General features: G+C 37.5%; 1 protein-coding gene across 1 annotated transcript in view; it reads left to right on the top strand.

Moving 5' to 3' along the window:
• The window catches only part of HYDIN (HYDIN axonemal central pair apparatus protein), a 433,475-nt gene that overhangs the window by 180,347 nt on the left and 230,974 nt on the right, over positions 1-22,154 (top strand). The window contains exons 12-13 of the mRNA XM_027119341.1: positions 6,155-6,273; positions 17,246-17,469. Coding sequence (XP_026975142.1) covers positions 6,155-6,273; positions 17,246-17,469 — 343 coding nt within the window. The remainder of the gene's footprint in view (positions 1-6,154; positions 6,274-17,245; positions 17,470-22,154) is intronic.

Here is a 22,154-nt window from a genome sequence, read left to right as displayed (position 1 = left end):
TGCAAGGTAGAGGACAAGCTTTGTCACTGCTCCCTTAGACCAATAGGTAGAATTTTTCTAGTTTCCTTTTTGGAAAGAGGCATCCTTTCCAAGGTCCTAAATTTATGCAGGGATCGAAGTTCAGTTCCTCATTCCCAGATAGGAACAAAGCCATATGCCCTATTTCTATGAGGGTGTTTAAACTGAAGCCATTAGACCATAAGGCTGTATGTACTTTAAAAATCTCTGAGTTCCCTTTTTATTTCTAGCACCTGGTGTTTTCCTTTCTTTCTTTTGGGCTTGGATAAGTATTAAAACTATATGTTTGTCATACTTTTAATAAATTTTTTTGTATTTGAAGTGGAAGGATGTGCTGAGTCAGCTTACCCTGCCCTGTTGTCAGAAGTTAATATAGTTAACAATGTTCATATCTTTCTTGAGGTAATTTCCTTAGAGAATCTGCATAGAGTCACTCTGGCTGCTCATTAAAAATGTAGGTTCTTGGGTTTCACCTATGTTTTTTGAATTAAAATCTGTGGAGATAGTGCTAAAGAATATTTTGACAAGGACTGAAAATTAAGTGTGTAACAAGGTTGCAAGATACAAGATTTATATAGAGAGAAATCAATTATGTTTCTAGACAATGAACAATGGAAATTGAATTTTTAAAAAGCAATATTACTTATAATACAATAGCATTAAGAAATGTGAACTACTTAAAGATAAATTTGACAAAAGTTGTGGAAGACCTGTACACTGAAAACTATAAAACATTGCTGAGAGGGCTTCCCTGGTGGCACAGTGGTTGAGAGTCTGCCTGCCGATGCAGGGGACATGGGTTTGTGCCCCAGTCCGGGAAGCTCCCACATGCCACGGAGCGGCTGGGCCCATGAGCCATGGCCGCTGAGCCTGCACGTCCGGAGCCTGTGCTCCGCAACGGGAGAGGCCACAACAGTGAGAGGCCCGTGTACTGAAAAAAAAAAAAAGAAAAAAAAAAACACATTGCTGAGAGAAATTAAAAACCTAAATAAATGGAGAACTGTACCTTGTTAATAGGTGGGTAAATTAAATATTAAGATGTCATTTCCCCCCAAAATTCATCTTTAGATTCAATGCAATTCCAATAAAAATCCAAACAGCTTTTTCTTGGTAGAAATTGACAAGCTCATTCTAAAATTCATATGGAAATGCAAAGAATTTAGAATAATCCAAACAACTTTGGAATAGAAGAACAAAATTGGAAGACTACTATGACCTGATTTCAAGACAACTTCTAAGCTATGGTAGTCAAGATAATCCAGCATAATATCCCCAACTAAAAATTCTTAACTTAATCACATCTTTTGTCATATAATATTCACCTTTTTTGCCATATGAAATAATACTTATAGGTTACAGGAATTAGGACGTGGATATCTTTGGGGGCCATTATTCAGCCTACCACAGATCCTATGTGGGTGCCCAGTTGTTTTAGCTCTTTATACTGTGTGGTCCACCTTTCTGTACTGATTTTCAACACCTGCTCTGTCATAAGTCAAATCTGCATATGTGTGCATTTATTCTGAGTTCTGTATTCTGTTTCCTTAGTCATTTTGCACTTTCTGCCCCAAGACCACACTATCATAATTACAATAGATTCACAACAGACTTTAATATACGAAAGGGCAAGTCCCCTCAATTTATTTTTCTTTAGTAATGTCTTGGTTGTTACTGGCCCTTTGATTTTACACTTAAATTTTATAATGAACCATCAAATTCCTCCAAATTTTACCTGCTGGCATTTTGTTTAGTAGAGCATTAAAATTATATAGATCAGTTTGAGGAAAATTGACAATTTTATAATATTGAGTCTCCCATTTCAAGAACATAACCTAGTTCTCCATTTATTTAGATCTTTCCTAATATCTTTCAGTAAAGTTTTACAGTTTGTTCCTTGAAAGTCTTAAGTATATTTTGTTAGATTTATTTCTAGGTACTTTATATTTTTGTTGCTATTGTAAAATTAATATCTTGAAAATTAATTTTTTGACTCTTGCTGTATATAGAAATGCAGTTGACTTTTGTATTTGATTTGGTAACCATCATTCTTTATCTTATTAATTTTAAAAAGTATTTATAGGTTCTTTAGGATTTTTCAGGTAGGTAGTCATAAAATCTGTGAATTATGACCATTTGTTCTTCCTATTTATACATCCCCCCCCTTTTTCTTGTCTTACTGCACAGGAATGGAGCTCAAGTATCATATTGAACGTCTAATATATATATCTTAGATGGCAAGTTTTTGAAAGCCCATGGTTACATTTTCTGGTATTTAATGCAATATGATCTATTGCATTCACAGATTTTAGGGCTGTGAAAGGGGTTCTATAGTACATCTCCCTGCTTCTCATGTGTGAAACCAGGACACTGTAATCATAGATGAGAAGCTTCCCTATTTTAAAAACATTTTAATATTTTGCTCTTCTAATAAGGAATCTGACCTTAGAGCTTACTAGTTCTTTCAAGCTTGTCCATCTTGCTGCCTTTTGCCAAAATCCCTGCTTCAAAAATCTTGTGGAAACATAGCATTTGTAATGTAACACTAAAATTTAGACTAACTCTTACAAACACAAGCCTGGGTATTACTTTACTCCTATTCTGTCCTGGGTTAGGGAAATGGCTAGCTACAAATAAGAAAGTCTCCTTTGAAGTAATTAATAATTCCCAAAGAAACATTGGCTCACTGCTTTTGTACAACACATCTCCTTTTCTCTTTTTTTTTCTTTTTTTATTAAGGAAGGCAGTCAAGATAACAGATTGGGAAAGCTTTAAGCCTGACAGTTATAAATAGTCTTGCAGTTTATTCCACAATGTATTTGCAGTTCTCTTCCTTTGCCGTTCTGAAAGTTGGATCTCTGTCAGAATACTTTTCTCTTGACCAAGGAGTACAAATCATTGCCTTCAAAACAGGTTTGAAGATTAAAACTCTAAAATAATGGAGTAGGGTGATAAGGTTTGGGCTCTCTGAGAATTTTACTGATGCTCTAGAGTGTTGTCAAACCAACACTGATCTTTAGAGGAACTTCTTTCCCAGGGATCACATGGATTGGGAGAACCCTTTGAATAAATGAGCTGTTTCCAGATATTGCTAAGATTGCTCTTGTTTCTTGTAATCAAAGCAATACTTGCCTAATGACCACTGTGTTGCCAAGCACTAGAGGGGGCCCAGAGACAAGTATTCTTGTCTTTAAAAGGACAGTCATGGAGAGGAAGCATTAAAGATACAGACGCTGAATAGCAATAGAAGACAGTGGAACATAAAATGTCACAAGGCATTATTATGATGATAATAAATTAATATTATTAATAACAACCAATAATATCACTTGGTTGTTCAAAGTGTATTTGCTCTAATACTGAAAATTACATCTAACAGAGCATCAAAATAATTTTGAATGTTCAAAATGTTACACACAGAGCAAATACATAATTTTTCCCTAAATAACTTGAAATTTTAGTGGTGCAAATTTAAGGAAAACCTATTAAATTATCAAATATTTTTGAGTATTGATTTTTGAGGGAGAACATGGAAAGACAGAAACCATTAAAACTGTTGATGTTTTTGTGTAAATTAGTACAACCATTCTAGAAGGCAATATGGCCATAGCTGTCAAACTGTCAAATGTGTATCCTTTTGTTCTGGCATTCTACTTCCTATAGTGGTGGGCTGGGTAATTTAACTCCCTTTCTCTCTCTCTCTCTCTCTCTCTCTCTCTCTCATACACACACACACACACACACACACACACACACACACACAGAGCAACTAAAAGAATAAAAGAACGAGACAAAATATATTTTTTAAACTTGTTAGAAAGCAAAAGAGAGCTTCCAGGACAGTGAAGGATTTGGGGGCCAAGATCCAGGAGAAGAAAGAAACCAAAACAATCAGATTTGGGGGGCTTCTTTATCCTTAGTGACACTGACTTTTTGGGAGATACTGCAGAGACTGAAAAATTAAGCAGAGTTAAGGAAGAAAACATAGAAGTTCATGGGATGCCCAAGGAGAAAGGGCCCTAGAAATCCCCCATGCTTGAGGGTGGGACCCAGTAAAGTGGGGACTAGAAATAAGACTAGAAGTAAGTCCTTATAAGAACTAGAGCTCAGCTTTGGATCATTTTTCAAGCATAGATTTGATTAAGACTGTTCTCCACTGGGGTTCCAAGAGTATTTAATCCCTAATGTTCTAAGGTATCTCTTATATATGCGGAATTAACTTCTCTTCTATATGTAGGATAGTACTAGCTACACACCCTTCTTGGGAAAATTGAGAAAATAGTCACTCCAGTGATTTGCTGCAGGGCTTAATTCCATCACAGAATCTTCAATGGTTAGATTAGGTTATCTGGGATCACTAATATCCCCTAGTCACCAGCCAGAACCTGGAAGAAGATAACATCTTAGTGTTTCAAATTAAATCTACAGTTTTTTATATACACTGATCACCACTCAATCAGAAATAACCAAGTATATGAGGAGGTAGCACAGTCTGATAGAACACCAAGATAAACAATAGGAGCAAACCCATAGAGAGCCAGGTGATAGAATTTCCAGACACAGATTTTTTTAAATGTTCTTACTAAAGATAATATTGAGCAGAGACCTGGAAACTACAAAAAAATCCAATAGGAAGTCTAGCATGGAAAAGTTATGATGACAAATTAAGAACTCAGTAGATGAATTTAATAGCCTGTTAGGTATGCCTAGAGGTAGAATTTGTAAACTGGAAATAAGATTAATCAAAGAAAATAGGCACACTAAAGCATATAGGGACAAAATGCAGGAAAGAACATAAGAACTGAGTGGAATGTGGTAAAAAGCTCATATACGTGTGTGTGTATATATATATATATACACTATATATATATATATATATATATATAAAGGGAAAATTGAGCATAAGCAATATTTGAAGAGATAATGACTAAAAAAATTTCCAAATTTGATGAAATACATTCATCCACAGATTCAAAAAGTTCAATAAACCCTAAGAAGGATAAATGCAAACCACACTTGGGAACATTATAGTAAAACTGCTGAAAAACAAAGACAAAAGGAAAATCTTAATGCAGTCAGAGGAAAAGATGTATTATCTCAAATGAGCAATAAGACTATAAACTAAGCTCTCAACAGAAATGGTGGAAGACAAGAAACAATAGAATGGTATCTTCAAAGTGCTTAAAGAAAACATAGGAAAATTGATCATAAATGTACTAAAGGATATTAATTACATTGTAATTTGTTGTAATGAAAATTTGGAAGCCACTTAAATATCCAATAAGAAGGACTGGTTAAAAATATTTACTACATCTTTAGGTGATGATACGTAAAAATGTTCCAGATGTATTGTTAAGTGAAAAAAAGCAGGCTAAATATAATTTATAGCAGATGCTCTCATTTACATTAACAGTTCTTAAATATGATTAAATGTGGAAGGATTGGCACCAAAATGCTAACAGTAGTTATCTTTGGGTGGTGGAATTATGATAAAATTTCTACTTTCCTTTTAATATTTTTATAATGATCACATATTATCAGATGCAGATACATACCCCATTTTAAAAGGGAGACAAAAGCAGTCAGTACTTTAAAGGCTTGTGCTCTGTATTGACCCTGGGTGCGTTGTGGCTGTGTAGTAAAGGATACTGTTTAGTAGATTCCATTTCCTCTGTATGAAAGAAGCTGCAAAGTGAGGGTCAGGTAAGACTCCTAGACTCAGATCCCTTAATGCCCTGACTTTTCCTAAATCTAGGGAAGATCAGTGTGAACAAGGTCTCTTGGAGCCCTGTGGCAGCGCTCATCTTATGTCATTCTTCTCTGATTTAGAGAAATTATTTTCCTTTATAAAAAACTTAAGGATACAGTTAAGATTGGGTTAAATTTTTTGAATTGTTTTTTTCTGCTAAAATGTCAGCCTAGATTGCAATATAAGCTTTTCCCTAAAGTTAAGAAACTAACCAGTATTCTTGTTTCTTAAAGATAAGCTAAATCTTCAGCATTGGTTAAATTACACTCCCTCAGTCCATTGTAGGGAGTTGTTGCAATAATCTTGACTGCTTACATTAATAAGAGGTTGTGGGTAATCTGGGGTAATAAAGCATCACTGAGGGTAATAAAGTCTGAATTGTTTTTACAGGCCGAGAGATCCGTCTGCCCCTGCGAATCAAAGGGGAAGGAATGGGACCAAAGATCCGCTTCAACTTTGAGTTGCTGGATATTGGAAAAGTTTTTGTTGGATCTGTACATTGTTATGAGGTAAGCACTAGAATTGTGCATTGAGACTCAAAAGTACTTGGCTTTTTTTGTTTTATGTGTGTGTTTTTATTGATAGAAAATTTGTGACATCACGTTTTTTCCATTACTCATACCTATTCAGACCCCAAACAATCGAACTCCTCCTCCTCCCTCCCAGCCTTGTTGAGGGAAGCGACTTTTTCCATCCTTTTCAGCCTCTCTAGCTTTATAAAAAGCATCAAAGTCATAAGTTAATTGGTTTTATCATCATCATTTTGTAAATTGCAAAGGGGGACACTATAAATACGTCTCCCCATCTGTTTAATGCTTGATCTCTGACAACATAAATCCTACAGATCAGAGGATAGAGAACCTTTTACATTTTCCAGAATGTCCTAATGAGGGTAGCTGTTTTCACACTTCAGAAGTTTCTCTAATTTAAAATTTTAATTAATTTTCTCTGATTTAAAAATCAATCGTCCTGATTTCTGGAAGAGATCTCCCTGCTTTGTCTTTCCAGTTAAATAGAAAATGATTTTTTACATGATGTACCCATGGGTTCGTGAGGATCAAAGTTACTTCAGTGTCACTTCATCACTAAATTCATATCCAGGACACATGTTTACACTATATCAAACTATAACCATTGAAAGTTTATTGTAGAAAGATTCCTAAATTGTAAGTGTTTATATTTCTATAGAGGTAACAATAAAAGCATTTATTTAATGAGTGACAAATAGGTGTCAAGTTCCATGCCTTATTATGTGTGCATGCCTACGTATGGGTGTGTGATATCTAACTCTTACAGAACTATGAGTGGTGGGTTTTACTGTACCTGTTTTTACACATGAGAAGTATGAGGCACATAGTGGTTAATTCAGTCAACATCCTCACCCTTCATGTATGTTGAGCACGTATGCATTAGTTCACTTGGTCCTCACAAAAACCCTATGAAGAAGGCACAACGACTATCCCCATTTTATAGCTGAGGAAGCTGGGGCTTAGAGAAGTTTTACTAGTTAAGGTAACCCTACATACTATAACAAATAAATACAATAATATATCTATTTTGTTCCTAACATAAAGTCCCAGACAAGCTTGGTCATCAGCAGATGGCTCTCCTACCGCAGAGGATCAAGAACTCAGCCTCATTCTATCTCATGGCGCTCCAACCCCTAACATCTGAGTTGCAAGATTGTAGTCTCACATGTATCACACTGGCAGTAGGAGAAAGGCATGGAGGGATGCACATGAGAGGTTTTGTTTTGTTTTTTTTTGCGGTACACGGGCCTCTCACCGCTGCGGCCTCTCCCGCTGTGGAGCACAGGCTCCGGACGCACAGGCCCAGCAGCCGTAGCCCACAGGCCCAGCCGCCCCGCGGCATGCGGGATCCCCCCGGACTGGGGCAGGAACCCGCATCCCCCGCATTTAGGCGGACTCCCAACCACTGCACCACCAGGGAAGCCCCACATGAGAGGTTTTTATAGGAGGTAGTAATGGAGGTGGCATGTATCACTTTTGTTCATATCCTGTTAGGGTCTGTAACTGCAAGGCTTGCTGGGAAATGTAGTCTAGCTATAGGCACAGGAAGAAGAGGATATGGGTTCAGTGAATGGCCAACCTGACTCTGCCACATTTGTTAAGTAACTTGGCAAGGTCACACAGCCTGTAAATGTTAGTGAGCCCCAGGGTACTAGGGCCCTACATTGTGTGGGAAGAGAAAGCTCTTTGCTGGCTTTTCAATCCCCTGGGCTCTCATTTTGGGCAAATCTGGTCTACAACCAATTCAGCTCAGCCTAAGCATGGGAGGTAAGTGCCCAATTGATGTTGAGAGCTTCCTGCAGTGTCATTTGTCCTCACATTCATTAGACTTAAGGATGGCCCAAATGGGATGATTTGAAAGGTAAATAGAGATGTTAATGTCATGGAATATACATAAGATGAGATGGAATATACGGAAGAGCATAACTTAAATGAAGTAATCACTCACGTGACTAACATAAAGTGAAAAGTGGCACAGCTACTATGTTGCATTGTCCTGTATTGCATTCTGAAAAAAATGGTCACTTAGGGAGGGAAAAAAAGGTATAAGAGTTCTTATTAAATTAAATTGTTCTTATTAAATTGATACTCTGCCTGAACTTTATCCAGTGCAAATTTCCCTCACACCTTACAGACTGTGTCTTATGGATGCCACATTGGAAAAGAACCTTTAGTTCTGATGCAGAATTGTTATCGAGTCCAAGCTCGCTCTGCTGGCTACACAACAAGGCAATAAATTGGGAGACAAGGTGTTGAGGCAAGGAATAGTGACTTTATTCAGAAAGCCGATAGACCGAGAAGATGGCAGACTAGTGTCTGCAAAAAACATCTTATTGGGGTCTGGATGCCAGTTTCTTTTATAGGGCAGAAAAGGGGAGGAGGTGAGGAAGTAAAGTAAAAAGGCCATTAGTTTTGCAAAATATCTCTGGTTGGGCTTGGCCAGCATCAGGGAGGGGATGTGTTAATTTCCTCTTTTCTGCAGCCATTCACAGGTGGGAAGGGTCAGATTGTCTCCCTGTGAGCTGAACAAAGGCACTTTAGTTTAACATTCAGGCAGAGGGGCAGGGTGCCCTGAGGCAAGCCATTATGTATGATTATAATAACAAAAGCAATGAAAAGCAAAGGTTAAATAAAAGAAACAGATCCAACATGGAGTCAGATTTTGCTCTTCCCTGTTACAAAATGGATAGGGTTTCTCTGAATGTAATAATAATTTCTTACAAATTTTAACAGAAGTGTTCTTGAGACCATCACTTCCCACCCTCCCATAATTGAACAGTAAAGCAAACCACAGCCAGCTAAGTAAGTGTTAAATGAGGTGCTGCATCAGACTGGACAGTTTTGAGAGCTGTGCAGTGGCAGAGAAGGACATGGTAAGGTGCTTCTTAGGGGAATATTTTGCACTCTCTGCGTATTTAATGCTGATGCCTCATTGCATCTCTCTTTCAATTTATTACATTACCTACTTGAAACAAATTTGAGTAACTAGCTATTGCTGTTAGTCATTGCTGAGCTTAGCAGATACATGAAGACTAACCCCCAAGAGTATGCTATTCCCCAGTGTAATTTGAAGGAAAACAAATGAGAGGTGAAGTTCTACTATAAATTTTCCCCACTCCAAGGAGTTGAACTGCAAGGGTAAGGGCATTACTAGTAATCACAAGGTGTCAGAACTGTATTGTCAAACAATTTGCTGGATTCCGTATACATAAGTAGTTGCTGGTTTGTCGGGGAGAAGAATGAAATGCATATTCTCGAAAATAGAGGAACTGGCAACTTATAGAAGATCTGGGTAAAACAAGAAAAAAGGCAATCCGTGCACCAGCTCAGAGAGAAGAACATGTGTCCTTCGAGTTACCATTAACACCTTTGAGTTGCCTTCAAGTTATCACCAGTGCATATAAGTTGCTTCTTAAGCACAGGTAAATCTTAAACCCATTCTGCTTAGCACTGGGGACATAAATAGCAATCACTGTCTTTTATGAGCACTCTTTGTCATGCACTATTCTAAAAGTTATGCAATTTAATAAATGTCATTTTCACAGCAATCTGAGAAGTTAGTAATACTTACATTTTTTTAAACATCTTTATTACAGTATAATTGCTTTACAATGGAGTGTTAGTTTCTGCTTCATAACAAAGGAATCAGCTGTACATATATCCCCATATCTCCTCCCTCTTGCGTCTCCCTCCCACTCTCCCTATCCCACCCCTCTAGATAGTCACAAAGCACCGAGCTGATCTCCCTGTGCTATGCGGCTGTTCCCACTAGCTATCTGTTTTACATTTGGTAGTGTATATATGTCCATGCCACTCTCTCACTTCGTCCCAGCTTACGCTTCCCCCTCCCCATGTCCTCAAGTCCATTCTCTACATCTGTGTCTTTATTCCTGTCCTGCCCCTAGGTTCTTCAGAACATTTTTTTTTTTGATTCCATATATATGTGTTAGCATACAGTATTTGTTTTTCTGTCTTACTACTGAACATTCTATTTTTAGTTTTTTAAGGAACCTCCATACTGTTCTCCATAGTGGCCGTATCAATTTACATTCCCACCAACAGTGCAAGAGGGTTCCCTTACTCCACACCCTCTCCAGCCTTTATTGTTTGTAGGTTTTTTGATGATGGCCTTTCTGTCTGGTGTGAGGTGATACCTTATTGTAGTTTTGATTTGCATTTATCTGATGATTAGTGATGTTGAGCGTCCTTTCATGTGTTTGTTGACAATCTGTATATCTTCTTTGGAGAAATGTCTGTTTAGGTCTTCTGCCCATCTTTGGATTGGGTTGTTTGTTTTTTTGATATTGAGCTTCATGAGCTGCTTGTAAATTTTGGAGATTAATACTTTGTCAGTTGCAAATATTATCTCCCATTCTGAGGGTTGTCTTTTCATTTTGTTTATGGTTTCCTTTGCTATGCAAAAGCTTTTAAGTTTCATTAGGTCCCATTTGTTTATTTTTATTTTTATTTCCATTTCTCTAAGAGGTGGGTCAAAAAGGATCTTCCTGTGATTTATGTCATAGAGTGTTCTGCTGATGTTTTCCTCTAAGAGTTTTATAGTGTCTCACCTTACATTTAGGTCTTTCATCCATTTTGAGCTTATTTTTGTGTATGGTGTTAGGGAGTGTTCTAATTTCATTCTTTTACATGTAGCTGTCCAGTTTTCCCAGCACCACATATTGAAGAGGCTGTCTTTTCTCCATCATATATTCTTGCCTCCTTTATCAAAGATAAGGTGACCATATGTGTGTGGGTTTATCTCTGGGCTATATATCCTGTTCCATTGATCTATATTTCTGTTTTTGTTCCTGTACCATACTGTCTTGATTACTGTAGCTTTGTAGTATAGTCTGAAGTCAGGGAACCTGATTCCTCCAGCTGCATTTTTCTTTCTGAAGATTGCTTTGGCTATTCGGGGTCTTTTGTGTTTCCATACAAATTGTGAAATTTTTTGTTCTAGTTCTGTGAAAAATGCCAGTGGTAGTTTGATAGGGATTGCACTGAATCTGTAGATGGCTTTGGGTAGTAGAGTCATTTTCATAATGTTGATTCTTCCAATCCAAGAACATGGTGTATCTCTCCATCTGTTTGTATCATCTTTAATTTCTTTCATCAGTGTCTTATAGTTTTCTGCATACAGGTCTTTTGTCTCCTTAGGTAGGTTTATTCCTAGGTATTTTATTCTTTTTGTTGCAGTGGTAAATGGGAGTGTTTCCATAGTTTCTCTTTCATATTTTTCATCATTAGTGTATAGGAATGCAAGAGATTTCTGTGCATTCGTTTTGTATCCTGCTACTTTACCAATTTCATTGATTAGCTCTAGTAGTTTTCTAGTAGTGTCTTTAGGAATCTCTATGTATAGTATCATGTCATCTGCAAACAGTGACAGCTTTACTTCTTCTTTTCTGATTTGGATTGCTTTTATTTCTTTTTCTTCCATGATTGCTGTGGCTAAAACTTCCAAAACTATGTTGAATAATAGTGATGAGAGTGGGCAACCTTTTCTTATTCCTGATCTTAGTGGAAATGGTTTCAGTTTTTCACCATTGAGAACAGTGTTGCCTGTGGGTTTGTCATATATGGCCTTTATTATGTTGAGGTAAGTTCCCTCTATGCCTACTTTGTGGAGGGTTTTTATCATAAATGGGTGTTGAATTTTGTCAAAACCTTTCTCAGCATCTATTAAGATGATCGATCATACGGTTTTTATCCTTCAGTTTGTTAATATGGTGTATCACATTGATTGATTTGCGTATACTGAAGAATCCTTGCATGCTGGGATAAACCCCAGTTGATCATGGTGTATGATCCTTTTAATATGCTGCTTGATTCCGTTTGCTAGTATTTTGTTGAGGATTCTTGCATCTGTGTTCATCAGTAATATTGGCCTGTAGTTTTCTTTCTTTGTGACATCTTTATCTGGTTTTGTTATCAGGGTGATGGTGGCCTCGTAGAATGAGTTTGGGGTGTTCTTCCCCCTGCTGTATTGTGGAAGAAGTTGAGATGGATAGGTGTTAACTCTTCTATAAATGTTTGCTAGAATTCGCCTGTGAAGCCATCTGGTCCTGGGCTTTTGTTTGTTGGAAGATTTTTAATCACAGTCTCAATTTCAGTGTTTGTGATTGGTCTGTTCATATTTTCTGTATCTTCCTGGTTCCGTCTCAGAAGTTTGTGCTTATCTAAGAATTTGTCCATTTCTTCCAGGTGGTCCATTTTATTGGCATATAGTTGCTTGTAGTAATCTCTCATGATCCTTTGTATTTATGCAGTGTCAGTTGTTGCTTCTCCTTTTTCATTTCTAATTCTGATGATTTGAGTCTTCTCCCTTTTTTTCTTGATGAGTCTGGCTAATGGTTTATCAATTTTGTTTATCTTCTCAAAAACCAGCTTTTTGTTTTATTGATCTTAGCTATTGTTTCCTTCATTTCTTTTTCATTTATTTCTGATCTGATCTTTATGATTTCTTTCCTTCTGCTAACTTTGGAGTTTTTTGTTCTTCTTTCTCTAATTGCTTTAGGTGTAAGGTTAGGTTGTTTATTTGAGATGTTGCTTGTTTCTTGGGGTAGGATTGTAATGCTATAAACTTCCCTCTTAGAACTCTTTTTGCTGCATCCCATAGGTCTTGGGTCGTCGTGTTTTCATGGTCATTTCTTCCTAGGTATTTTTTGATTTCCTCTTTGATTTCTTCAGTGGTCTCTTGGTTATTTAGTATTGTATTTTTTAGCCTCCATGTGTTTGTATTTTTTTACAGATTTTTTCCTGTAATTGGTATCTAGTCTCATAGCATTGTGGTCGGAAATAATACTTGATATGATTTCAATTTTCTTAGATTTACCAAGGCTTGATTTGTGACCCAAGATATGATCTATCCTGGAGAATGTTTCATGAGCATTTGAGAAGAAAGTGTATTCTGTTGTTTTGGGATGGAATGTCCTATAAATATCAATTAAGTCCGTCTTGTTTAATGTATCATTTAAAACTTGTGTTTCCTTATTTATTTTCAATTTGGATGATCTGTCCATTGGTGAAAGTGGGGTGTTAAAGTCCCCTACTATGATTGTGTTACTGTTGATTTCCCCTTTTATGGTTGTTAGCATTTGCCTTATGTATTGAGGTGCTCCTATGTTGGGTGCATAAATATTTAGAAATGTTCTATCTTCTTGGATTGATCCCTTGAACATTCTATAGTGTCCTTCTTTGTCTCTTGTAATAGCCTTTATTTTAAAGTCTATTTTGTCTGATATGAGAATTGCTACTCCAGCTTTCTTTTCATTTCCATTTAATGGAATATCTTTTTCCATCCCCTCACTTTCAGTCTGTATGTGTCCCTAGATCTGAAGTGGGTCTCTTGTAGACAGCATATATATGGGTCTTGTTTTTGTATCCATTCAGCCAGTCTGTGTCTTTTGCTTGGAGCATTTAATCCTTTTACATTTAAGGTAGTTATCAATATGTATGTTCCTAATACCATTTTCTTAATTGTTTTGGGTTTGTTATTGTAGGTGTTTTCCTTCTCTTGTGTTTCCTGCCTAGAGAAGTTCCTTTAGCATTTGTTTTGGTGGTGCTGAATTCTCTTAGCTTTTGGTGGTGCTGAATTCTCTTAGCTTTTGCTTGTCTGTAAAGGTTTTAATTTCTCCGTCAAATCTGCATGAGATCCTTGCCGGGTAGAGTAATCTTGGTTGTAGGTTTTTCCCTTTCATCACTTTAAATATGTCCTGCCACTCCCTTCTGGCTTGCAGAGTTTCTGCTGACAAATCACCTGTTAACCTTATGGGGATTCCCTTCTGTGTTATTTGTTGTTTTTCCCTTGCTGCTTTTAATATTTTTTCTTTGTATTTAATTTTTGATAGTTCGATTAATATGTGTTTTGGTGTGTGTCTCCTTGGATTTATCCTGTATGGGACTCTCTGTGCTTCCTGGTCTTGATTGACTAGTTCCTTTCCCATATTAAGGAGGTTTTTAATTATAATCTCTTCAAATGTTTTCTCAGTCCTTTCTTTTTCTCTTCTTCTTCTGGGACCCCTATAATTCGAATGTTGGTGCATTTAATATTGTCCCAGAGGTCTCTGAGACTGTCCTCAATTCTTTTCATTCTTTGTTCTTTATTCTGCTCTGTGGTAGTTATTTCAACTATTTTATCTTCTAGGTCACTTATCCGTTCTTCTGCCTCAGTTATTCTGCTATTGATTCCTTCTAGAGAATTTTTAATTTCATTTATTGTGTAGTTCATCATTGTTTGTTTGCTCTTTAGTTCTTCTAAGTCCTTATTAAACGTTTCTTGTATTTTCTCCATTCTATTTCCAAGATTTTGGATCATCTTTACTATCATTACTCTGAATTCTTTTTCAGGTAGACTGCCTATTTCCTCTTCATTTGTTTGGTCTGGTGGGTTTTTACCTTGCTCCTTCATCTGCAGTGTGTTTCTCTGTCTTCTCATTTTGCTTAACTTACTGCGTTTGGGGTGTCCTTTTTGCAGGCTGCAGGTTTGTAGTTCCCATTGTTTTTGGTGTCTACCCCCAGTGGCTAAGTTTGTTTCAGTGGGTAGTGTAGGCTTCCTGGTGCAGGGGACTGGTGCCTGCATTCTGGTGGATGAGGCTGGATCTTGTCTTTCTGGTGGGCAGGATGGCGTCTGGTGGTGTGTTTTGGGGTGTCTGTGACCTTATTATGATTTTAGGCAGCCTCTCTGCTAATGGGTGGGGTTGTGTTCCTGCCTTGCTAGTTGTTTGACATAGGTTGTCCAGCACTGTAGCTTGCTGGTCGTTGAGTGGAGCTGGGTCTTAGCACTGAGTTGGAGATCTCTGTAAAAGCTTTTGCTGTTTGATATTATGTGGAGCCAGGAGGTCTCTGGTGGACCAGTGTCCTGAACTCGGCTCTCTCATCTTAGAGGCACAGGCCTGACACCCAGCCGGAGCACCAAGACCCTGTCAGCTACACAGTGAACAAGATGCACTGTGGTGCTTGGCCCCAGGCAGCAACTACAACTGCTGCCCGGGTTCCCTGGTTTCTCAGTAATACTTACATTTTACAGATGGGAAAATGGGCACAGAGAAGCCAAGCAGGTTCTGCAAGGTCACACAGCTAGTCAAGTCAGTGGAATAGCTGGGATTTGAACCCAGGCATTTGGCTTCTGAGACCCTGGTCATAATCACTTTTCTACGTGGTCTTTTTAAAAGGAATAAAGGATGAAGCATAACTCCTATGACCAGGGAACACAGGATGAGGGAGATGGGAAATAAATGTAAAAAGATGAACAACATATCTAGTAACACTTAGTTATGTACCTCTTTTGGTACATCATCCATCTTCTCTTGGCAGGAGTGGTTGTCTTCCTTTGCAAGAGCCCCTGACTGTATCCTACTTATGCTCTTGATTCCTTCTTCTCTGCTCCTGAGGAGGCACCCTGATCTAGTGGACCCCCTACATCCACCCAGACCCTATTACCTTGGTTACCCAGTCCCCTTTTCTTATTACAAAAACAAACATGTAGGCTGGGCCTTAAGTGTGCATTATCTCATTTAATAGTATAAATAGACTAGGTCTCACCTACCATACCTTCCTGCAGCTTTGCCACCCTCATTTTCTCTTTTTTACCACTAATCTTCTCAAAACAGGAATCTAGAATAGTCAGCCACTATTTCCTCTGCACCTACTCACTCCCTAAACATTTGTACTCCGGATTCTACAATCACACTCTATTGAAATTACTTTCTTCTTCAAGGGCAGGGATGGCCTCTAATTAAAAATTAAAAATCTATAGAATTTTCTCAAAGCTTATTCTCCTTAACCTCTATCCCCATTCAACCCCTTTTGAAAGTTCTCTCTTGGATTTCTCGGTTCCTGCCATGCCCCCCATACTTTTCTGAATCTTTCTTTATCATCTCCTCTTTTTTTCCTCCAGTGCCTTGATGTAGGTTGAAGGTACTTTCTAAGTAGAGAGAATGACTGTTCACCCATTCAGGTATAAGCATTGGCAAGGAATAGAGATTGTATTTTAGAAGCCGAGGAATAGGACTGTGTGACTATAGTACAAGTTCATGGACAGACTTGTGGAAAGTGACAGTGGGAGTGGTAGACGGAGCCAGCTGTGGAGGCCTCTGAATGCCAGGCATGAGCTTTGTACACACACCTCGTGTGCAATCAAATATGGGCAATGACTTGGTTCCAGAACATTAGTATATAGGAATAAAACTTTTCTGTATGGGACTTCCCTGGCAGTCCAGTGGTTAAGACTCCATGCTTCCACTGTTGGGGGGACACGGGTTCCATCCCTCGTCGGGGAATTAAGATGCCTCACACAGCACTGCGCAGCCAAAAAATAAAAACAAAAAACCGAAACCAGACAAATGAACAAAAAACTTTTCTGTAGTAAATCAGTGGCTTACATAAGCATCCCAAAACAGTTATCCATCCATTACAGTTTGAGATGAAAATATCACAATAGGATGAAATCTGATACAGCAAAGAGAATCCTTGCAATCCGGAATCCACAATAATAGCTTATTCTACATTCTTCAAGCTACGTTATAAACATAGGCTTAGATATTTCTTGATCCTCTATTGTAGCTTGCTTTTTATTTTTCAGCATGTCACTTAATCCCAGCCTTCTCATGTGTATAAGAGAAAGACCTACCTTCCCTTGGTTACTTCAGAGATAGAATCAAAAACAAAGGTCTTTTAAGGGTCTTCTTCAATAGATGTGATTATGATCAATCTTTATAGCATGAATATAATGCATATGACTAACTCTATTTTAAAGAGGAGATTAAAAAACACAAAATTACTTTCTGGCTTGGGATTCCTGTCTTCAAACATTCAAGACAGAAGACTGATTATTTTTCCCCTGGAGTTTTTCTGTGGTTCTACTTCCTGCAGCTGTTTCTGTGTTGGTGCTTATATGAAAATAAATCAGAGGCCCATTGCCTACCTTTTCATTCTTGTCTTTTTGATATAGGCAGTACTATCCAACAAAGGCAGCATTGATGCCCTCTTCAACATGATCCCTCCAACTTCGGCTGTGGGGACCTGCTTTGTTTTCAGTCCCAAGGAAGGCATCATCGAACCAAGTGGAGTCCAGGCTGTCCAGATATCCTTCAGTTCTCCCATTCTGGGACACTTTGAAGAAGAGTTCCTGGTCAATGTCAATGGATCACCAGAGCCTGTGAAATTGACCATTATGTAAGTTACTTCTACAGGTAATGTGGAAACTGAAGTTTTTACCTAATGCTTTCTTAAACTTCAAAACTAGAGCACTTTACACATTAATGGAGAATTACTAGGTTGCCAAAATATTTATTCTTTTGTTAACAATATTGATACCTGCCTGAAAGTAGCAACAATTTGATTCCCTACTGTTTACTTTTTTAAAATCCAGGCACAGAAGTAAAATGTAAAAATAAAATCCTTTCATAAACTTACTTTAAAAAACCAAAACTAGATCATGTCTTGAATGTCCATAACTGTCTTTGTTGATATGACCACATCAACATACTGGGGTGTTTTAAATTTCCACCAGTGTTTCTCTAGTGAACATGTTTAACTTATTACTGTAGTATGGATGCAGATGGTATTTTGGAATCTAGTTTTTCTGTAAGCTCTAACCTTATAAAATAAGAACTTAAACACTATATTAGTTTCTACTTACTCTCTGTTTTAGTATGTTTAGGGAAAGTAGGTTGTTAACACCTGGATAAAATTGAAAAGTTTTTTCAACCGATGTTGCTGGAACAACTGGATATCCACATGCAAAAGGATAAAAGTTGGACCCCCCCCCAAACCTCAGACCATATACAAAATTAACATAATATGGGCCAAAGACCCAAATGTAACAACTAAAACTGTACAACTGTTTAAATAAAACATAAGTGCAAATATGCATGACCTTGGATTAGGCAAAGGTTTTTTAAAGATGACACCTAAGTATAAGCAATCAAAGAAAAAATAAATAAATTAGACTTCATCAAAATTTAAAAATTTTGTGCCTTAAGGGATACTATTAAGAAAGTGAAAAAACAAACCACAATATGGGAGAAAGTATTTGTAAATCATATATCTGAAAAGGGACTTATATCTAAGATATATAGAGAACATTTACACTCAGTAATAAAAAGGCAACCAATCAAAAATTGAACAAACCATCTGAGCAGACATTTCTCTAAAGAAGATATACAAATGATTAATAACATGAAAAGACTCTCAACATCATTAATCATCAGGGAGGTGCAAATCAAAACCATAATGAGATACAACTTCCACTTCACACCCACGTGGGTGGCTATAATTTAAAAAATGGAAAATAAGTGATGGAGAGAACATAGAGAAATCAGAACCTTCATACACTGATGATGGGAATGTAAAATGTACAGCCACTTTGGAAAACAGTCTGACAGGTTTTCTCAAGTAAACGTTGAGTTACCATATGACCCGGCAATTCCACTCCCAGATACATACCCAAGAAAAGTGAAAATATAAATCCATACAAAAACTTGTACACGAATGTTTATTACAGCATTATTCATAGTAGCCAAAAAATCCAAGTGTCTACCAACTGATGAATGGATAAACAAAATGTGGTCTTTCCACACAATGGAATGTTATTAAGACCATAAAAAGGAATGAAAAAAGAAAGAAAGGATGTACATGCTACAACATGGTACAATGAATGAACCTTGAAAATGCAATGACAAGTGAAAGAAGCCAGTCACAAAAGACCATATATTGTATGATTCCATTTATGTGAAATGTCCAGAGAGAGTAAATCTGTATATGGATAGGAAGTAGATTAGTGGTTGCTTAGGGCCAGGGGTGGAGGTGGGAGATAGAGAGTGATAGTTAAAGGGTATGGGGTTTCTTTTTGAGGTGACGGGAATGTTCTAAAGTTAACCCAGGTGGTGGTTGCACATATATGTGAATACTATACAAAAACCATTGACTTATACACTTTAAATGGGTGAATTGTATAGCATGTGAATTATATTTCAATGAGGCTGTTATTTTTTTAATTTCCAGGAGGCTATAATTCATTCATTTCATGGGTGAATTTTTTAAACCTCTGATCTCTTCTCCTGAAGATCCCAAACTAGTAATGCATGTCACTAGCAATGTCTGAATAGGTTAGGGTCTACTTGGTTTTTCCACTGTGAATAATAGGGATTAGGAATCTCCTAGGAACTTACAAGTAAACTTGGACTAGTTAATACTCCAGGTGCTCTGTGGAGGTTAAGTCTCTTGTTTTATCCTCTGCACCTTACCGTTCACACCACTCCCATGCCACTTTCTTATTTTGGATGTTCATTCCTTGTTTCTTTCAAAGGAAAGGAAAGTCTGACTGTGGAGAGAATGCTTATGTTCATCCTAAAACTAATCACAAATTGCTAAGAAAAATATTCTTGTCTAAATTGCATTTGTCCAAAGTGTTCTAGCGCTTCAAACCACAAACAGTAATTTTGAAAACTTGGCAAATATCTAGTGTCACAAATAAATGTCTAATGATAAAGGGTGAAATACATGTATAATTTATTATTTATTTCCAGCTCCACACAGTAATACTGATTTTACTTACGACTTTGCCAGGAACTCTTTCTTGAGCCTTATGGTCCAAGAAGCCTCTATAAAGTTAATATTGTGGATTCTGTAATTTTATTTCTTATTCTTTTATTGTTGGGTAATCTTCTTTCCTTAGTACCACATAATTTTGGCTAGTATGCCTTGAAAGATCAGAACAGTTGCTGTTTCTATTGATTTCTCCAGCTGCATGACACCGTATTTTAAGTGGTTGGATAAACAGCACTGTAAAGTTAATGTGATTTTTAAAATTACCCATGAACAGTTTTGTTCCCTCCTATTTTTACATATGTGACTTTATACAGTTTAACTGTAGTATATTTCGCATTCAACCCGTTTCACATAACATCATAATTCAGTCACTCTCTTAGTCTTTAAAATTCTAATTTTATCAGACCATTGCTTTGATGGAGGGCACCCACCGTCTTGGCAGAGACTATCCTAATGTTCAGGATCCCTGTTTGAATGAATGTGACAGTATCTAAGTCCGGTTGGTATTCAGCTGCAGTTCCCCTAGTTACATGTGCCTTTGAACAAATGTGATTTAACTCTGGGTTTTTTTCTGCTTCTACACTGATTAAATGACTGCTTTGTGCAGTGTTGTGATCTTTCTTATTTCTGTAGGCTTTTGTGCATTTCAGACACTTTTGATCTATTTGTTACTTTGGCCCGGCCCAAACTTCTTTTACAAGCCACGTATCTAATCTGTAGGCTCCTTTGACTTATCCCAGCTGGATCCTAATTCCTTGCTAGGTACCAGCTGCTCCTTTTGAAACCACTTTGGATCATTAGCATGAAATAGAATAGATGGTCCTGGGAAAGGCTTTTAGAATTGAAACTTGCTGCATTGATTCTTTGTTGTCATCTCTCCTCCCAGGCTTTCAACAGCCTCTCACCACATTATCATCAGATCTCTAGCAGCTGGAAGTATCACTAGGGCACCACGTGCGTTCAGCATGGTGTGACACACCTACATCACCAGCATCAGGGTCTGGGTGAATTAAGAGACTCATGCTTAGTGAGGTTTCTGGTATTTGTGTGTCTATAACTTTTAAAAGCTTGGCACATAGATGGGGAATTATTTCAGTTCTTACCTTTGGTCTAGAGATTTTAGGGACATGGACCACGGAGAAAGACAAGAATAAACAAATATCTGATATATTGGTTTTCTATTGCTGCTTAATAAATTACCACAAACATAGTAGCTTAAAACAATACAGATTTATTATTTTACAGTTCTATAGATCTAAAGTCCAACACAGGTCTTACTGCACTAAAATCAAGGTGTTGGCCAGGGCTGTCTTTCTTTCTGGAAGCTCTAGGGGAGAATTCGTCTCCTAACCTTGTTCAGCTTCTTGAAGCTGCCCACGGTCTTTGGCTCATGGTCTGCCTCCTCTATGTTCAAAGCCAGCAAAGGCTGGTCGAGTCCTTCTCACATTGCCTCACTCCTACCTCCTCTTCTGTCCCTGTGTTCTAATTTTAAAGACCTTTGTGATTACATTGAGCCCACCTGGATAATTCAGGCTAATCCCCTTATCTTAAGATCATGTTAATTAGCAAACTTAATTCCTTCTGCCACCTTAATTACCCTTTGCCATGTAACCTAATATATTCACAGATTGTGGGGATTAGCACATAGACATCTTTGGGGACCCTTATGCTATCTACCACAACTGAAGTCAGTTAGAAGCTGTAGAGTCTCCCTATTGTTTATTTTAAGCTAGAGTGTCACTCCAAGATCATGAGCCTTGTATGAGAGGGAAACAAAACAACAACAGTTAAAGAGTCTTTAAAGGCCACCTGTTCCAGTCTTCTCTTTTGTACATTAGGAAAAGAAACTGAGGCCTACAGAGGTAAAGTGATTGGCCAAGATCACAGCTAGTTGGTGGTAGGAACTGGATTAAAACAGTTTTATAAAAGTGTGGGCCAAGGAATACTGGTATCATTGATAGTCTTTGATGTCTATCATATGATTAGACCTATAATTTTTTCTTGCCTGAGTTAATAAATTTTCATGATATGTGTCTCATCCACATTAACATTTTGTGCCATTAGTTCAGTGATGTGTCTGCTCTGCCTCATCATTGATAGCAGTATGGTGGTAAGTTAACCGTAGCGTCGTTTGCTAAAACCCAAAGGTTTGAGAGTGGAAAAGGAATTTTCAGAACCATTGGGATAGACCATTATCTCACAGTTTCCTTAAGTCCTAGATGATGCTGTAAGTGAGTTAATGCTAAATTATGGTTTTCAGTACTTACCTCTACCCACTTCTTGATTGTTACCTTGAATTCACTGGATTC

The sequence above is a fragment of the Aethalodelphis obliquidens genome, unplaced genomic scaffold, assembly GCF_003676395.1.
Source record: "Aethalodelphis obliquidens isolate GAN/ISIS:26980383/991018 unplaced genomic scaffold, ASM367639v1 scaffold20, whole genome shotgun sequence".
In the NCBI taxonomy this organism is placed as follows: domain Eukaryota; kingdom Metazoa; phylum Chordata; class Mammalia; order Artiodactyla; family Delphinidae; genus Aethalodelphis; species Aethalodelphis obliquidens.
Note: the sequence above shows the minus strand (reverse complement) of the source record. Positions and strands in the feature narration are given on the sequence as shown.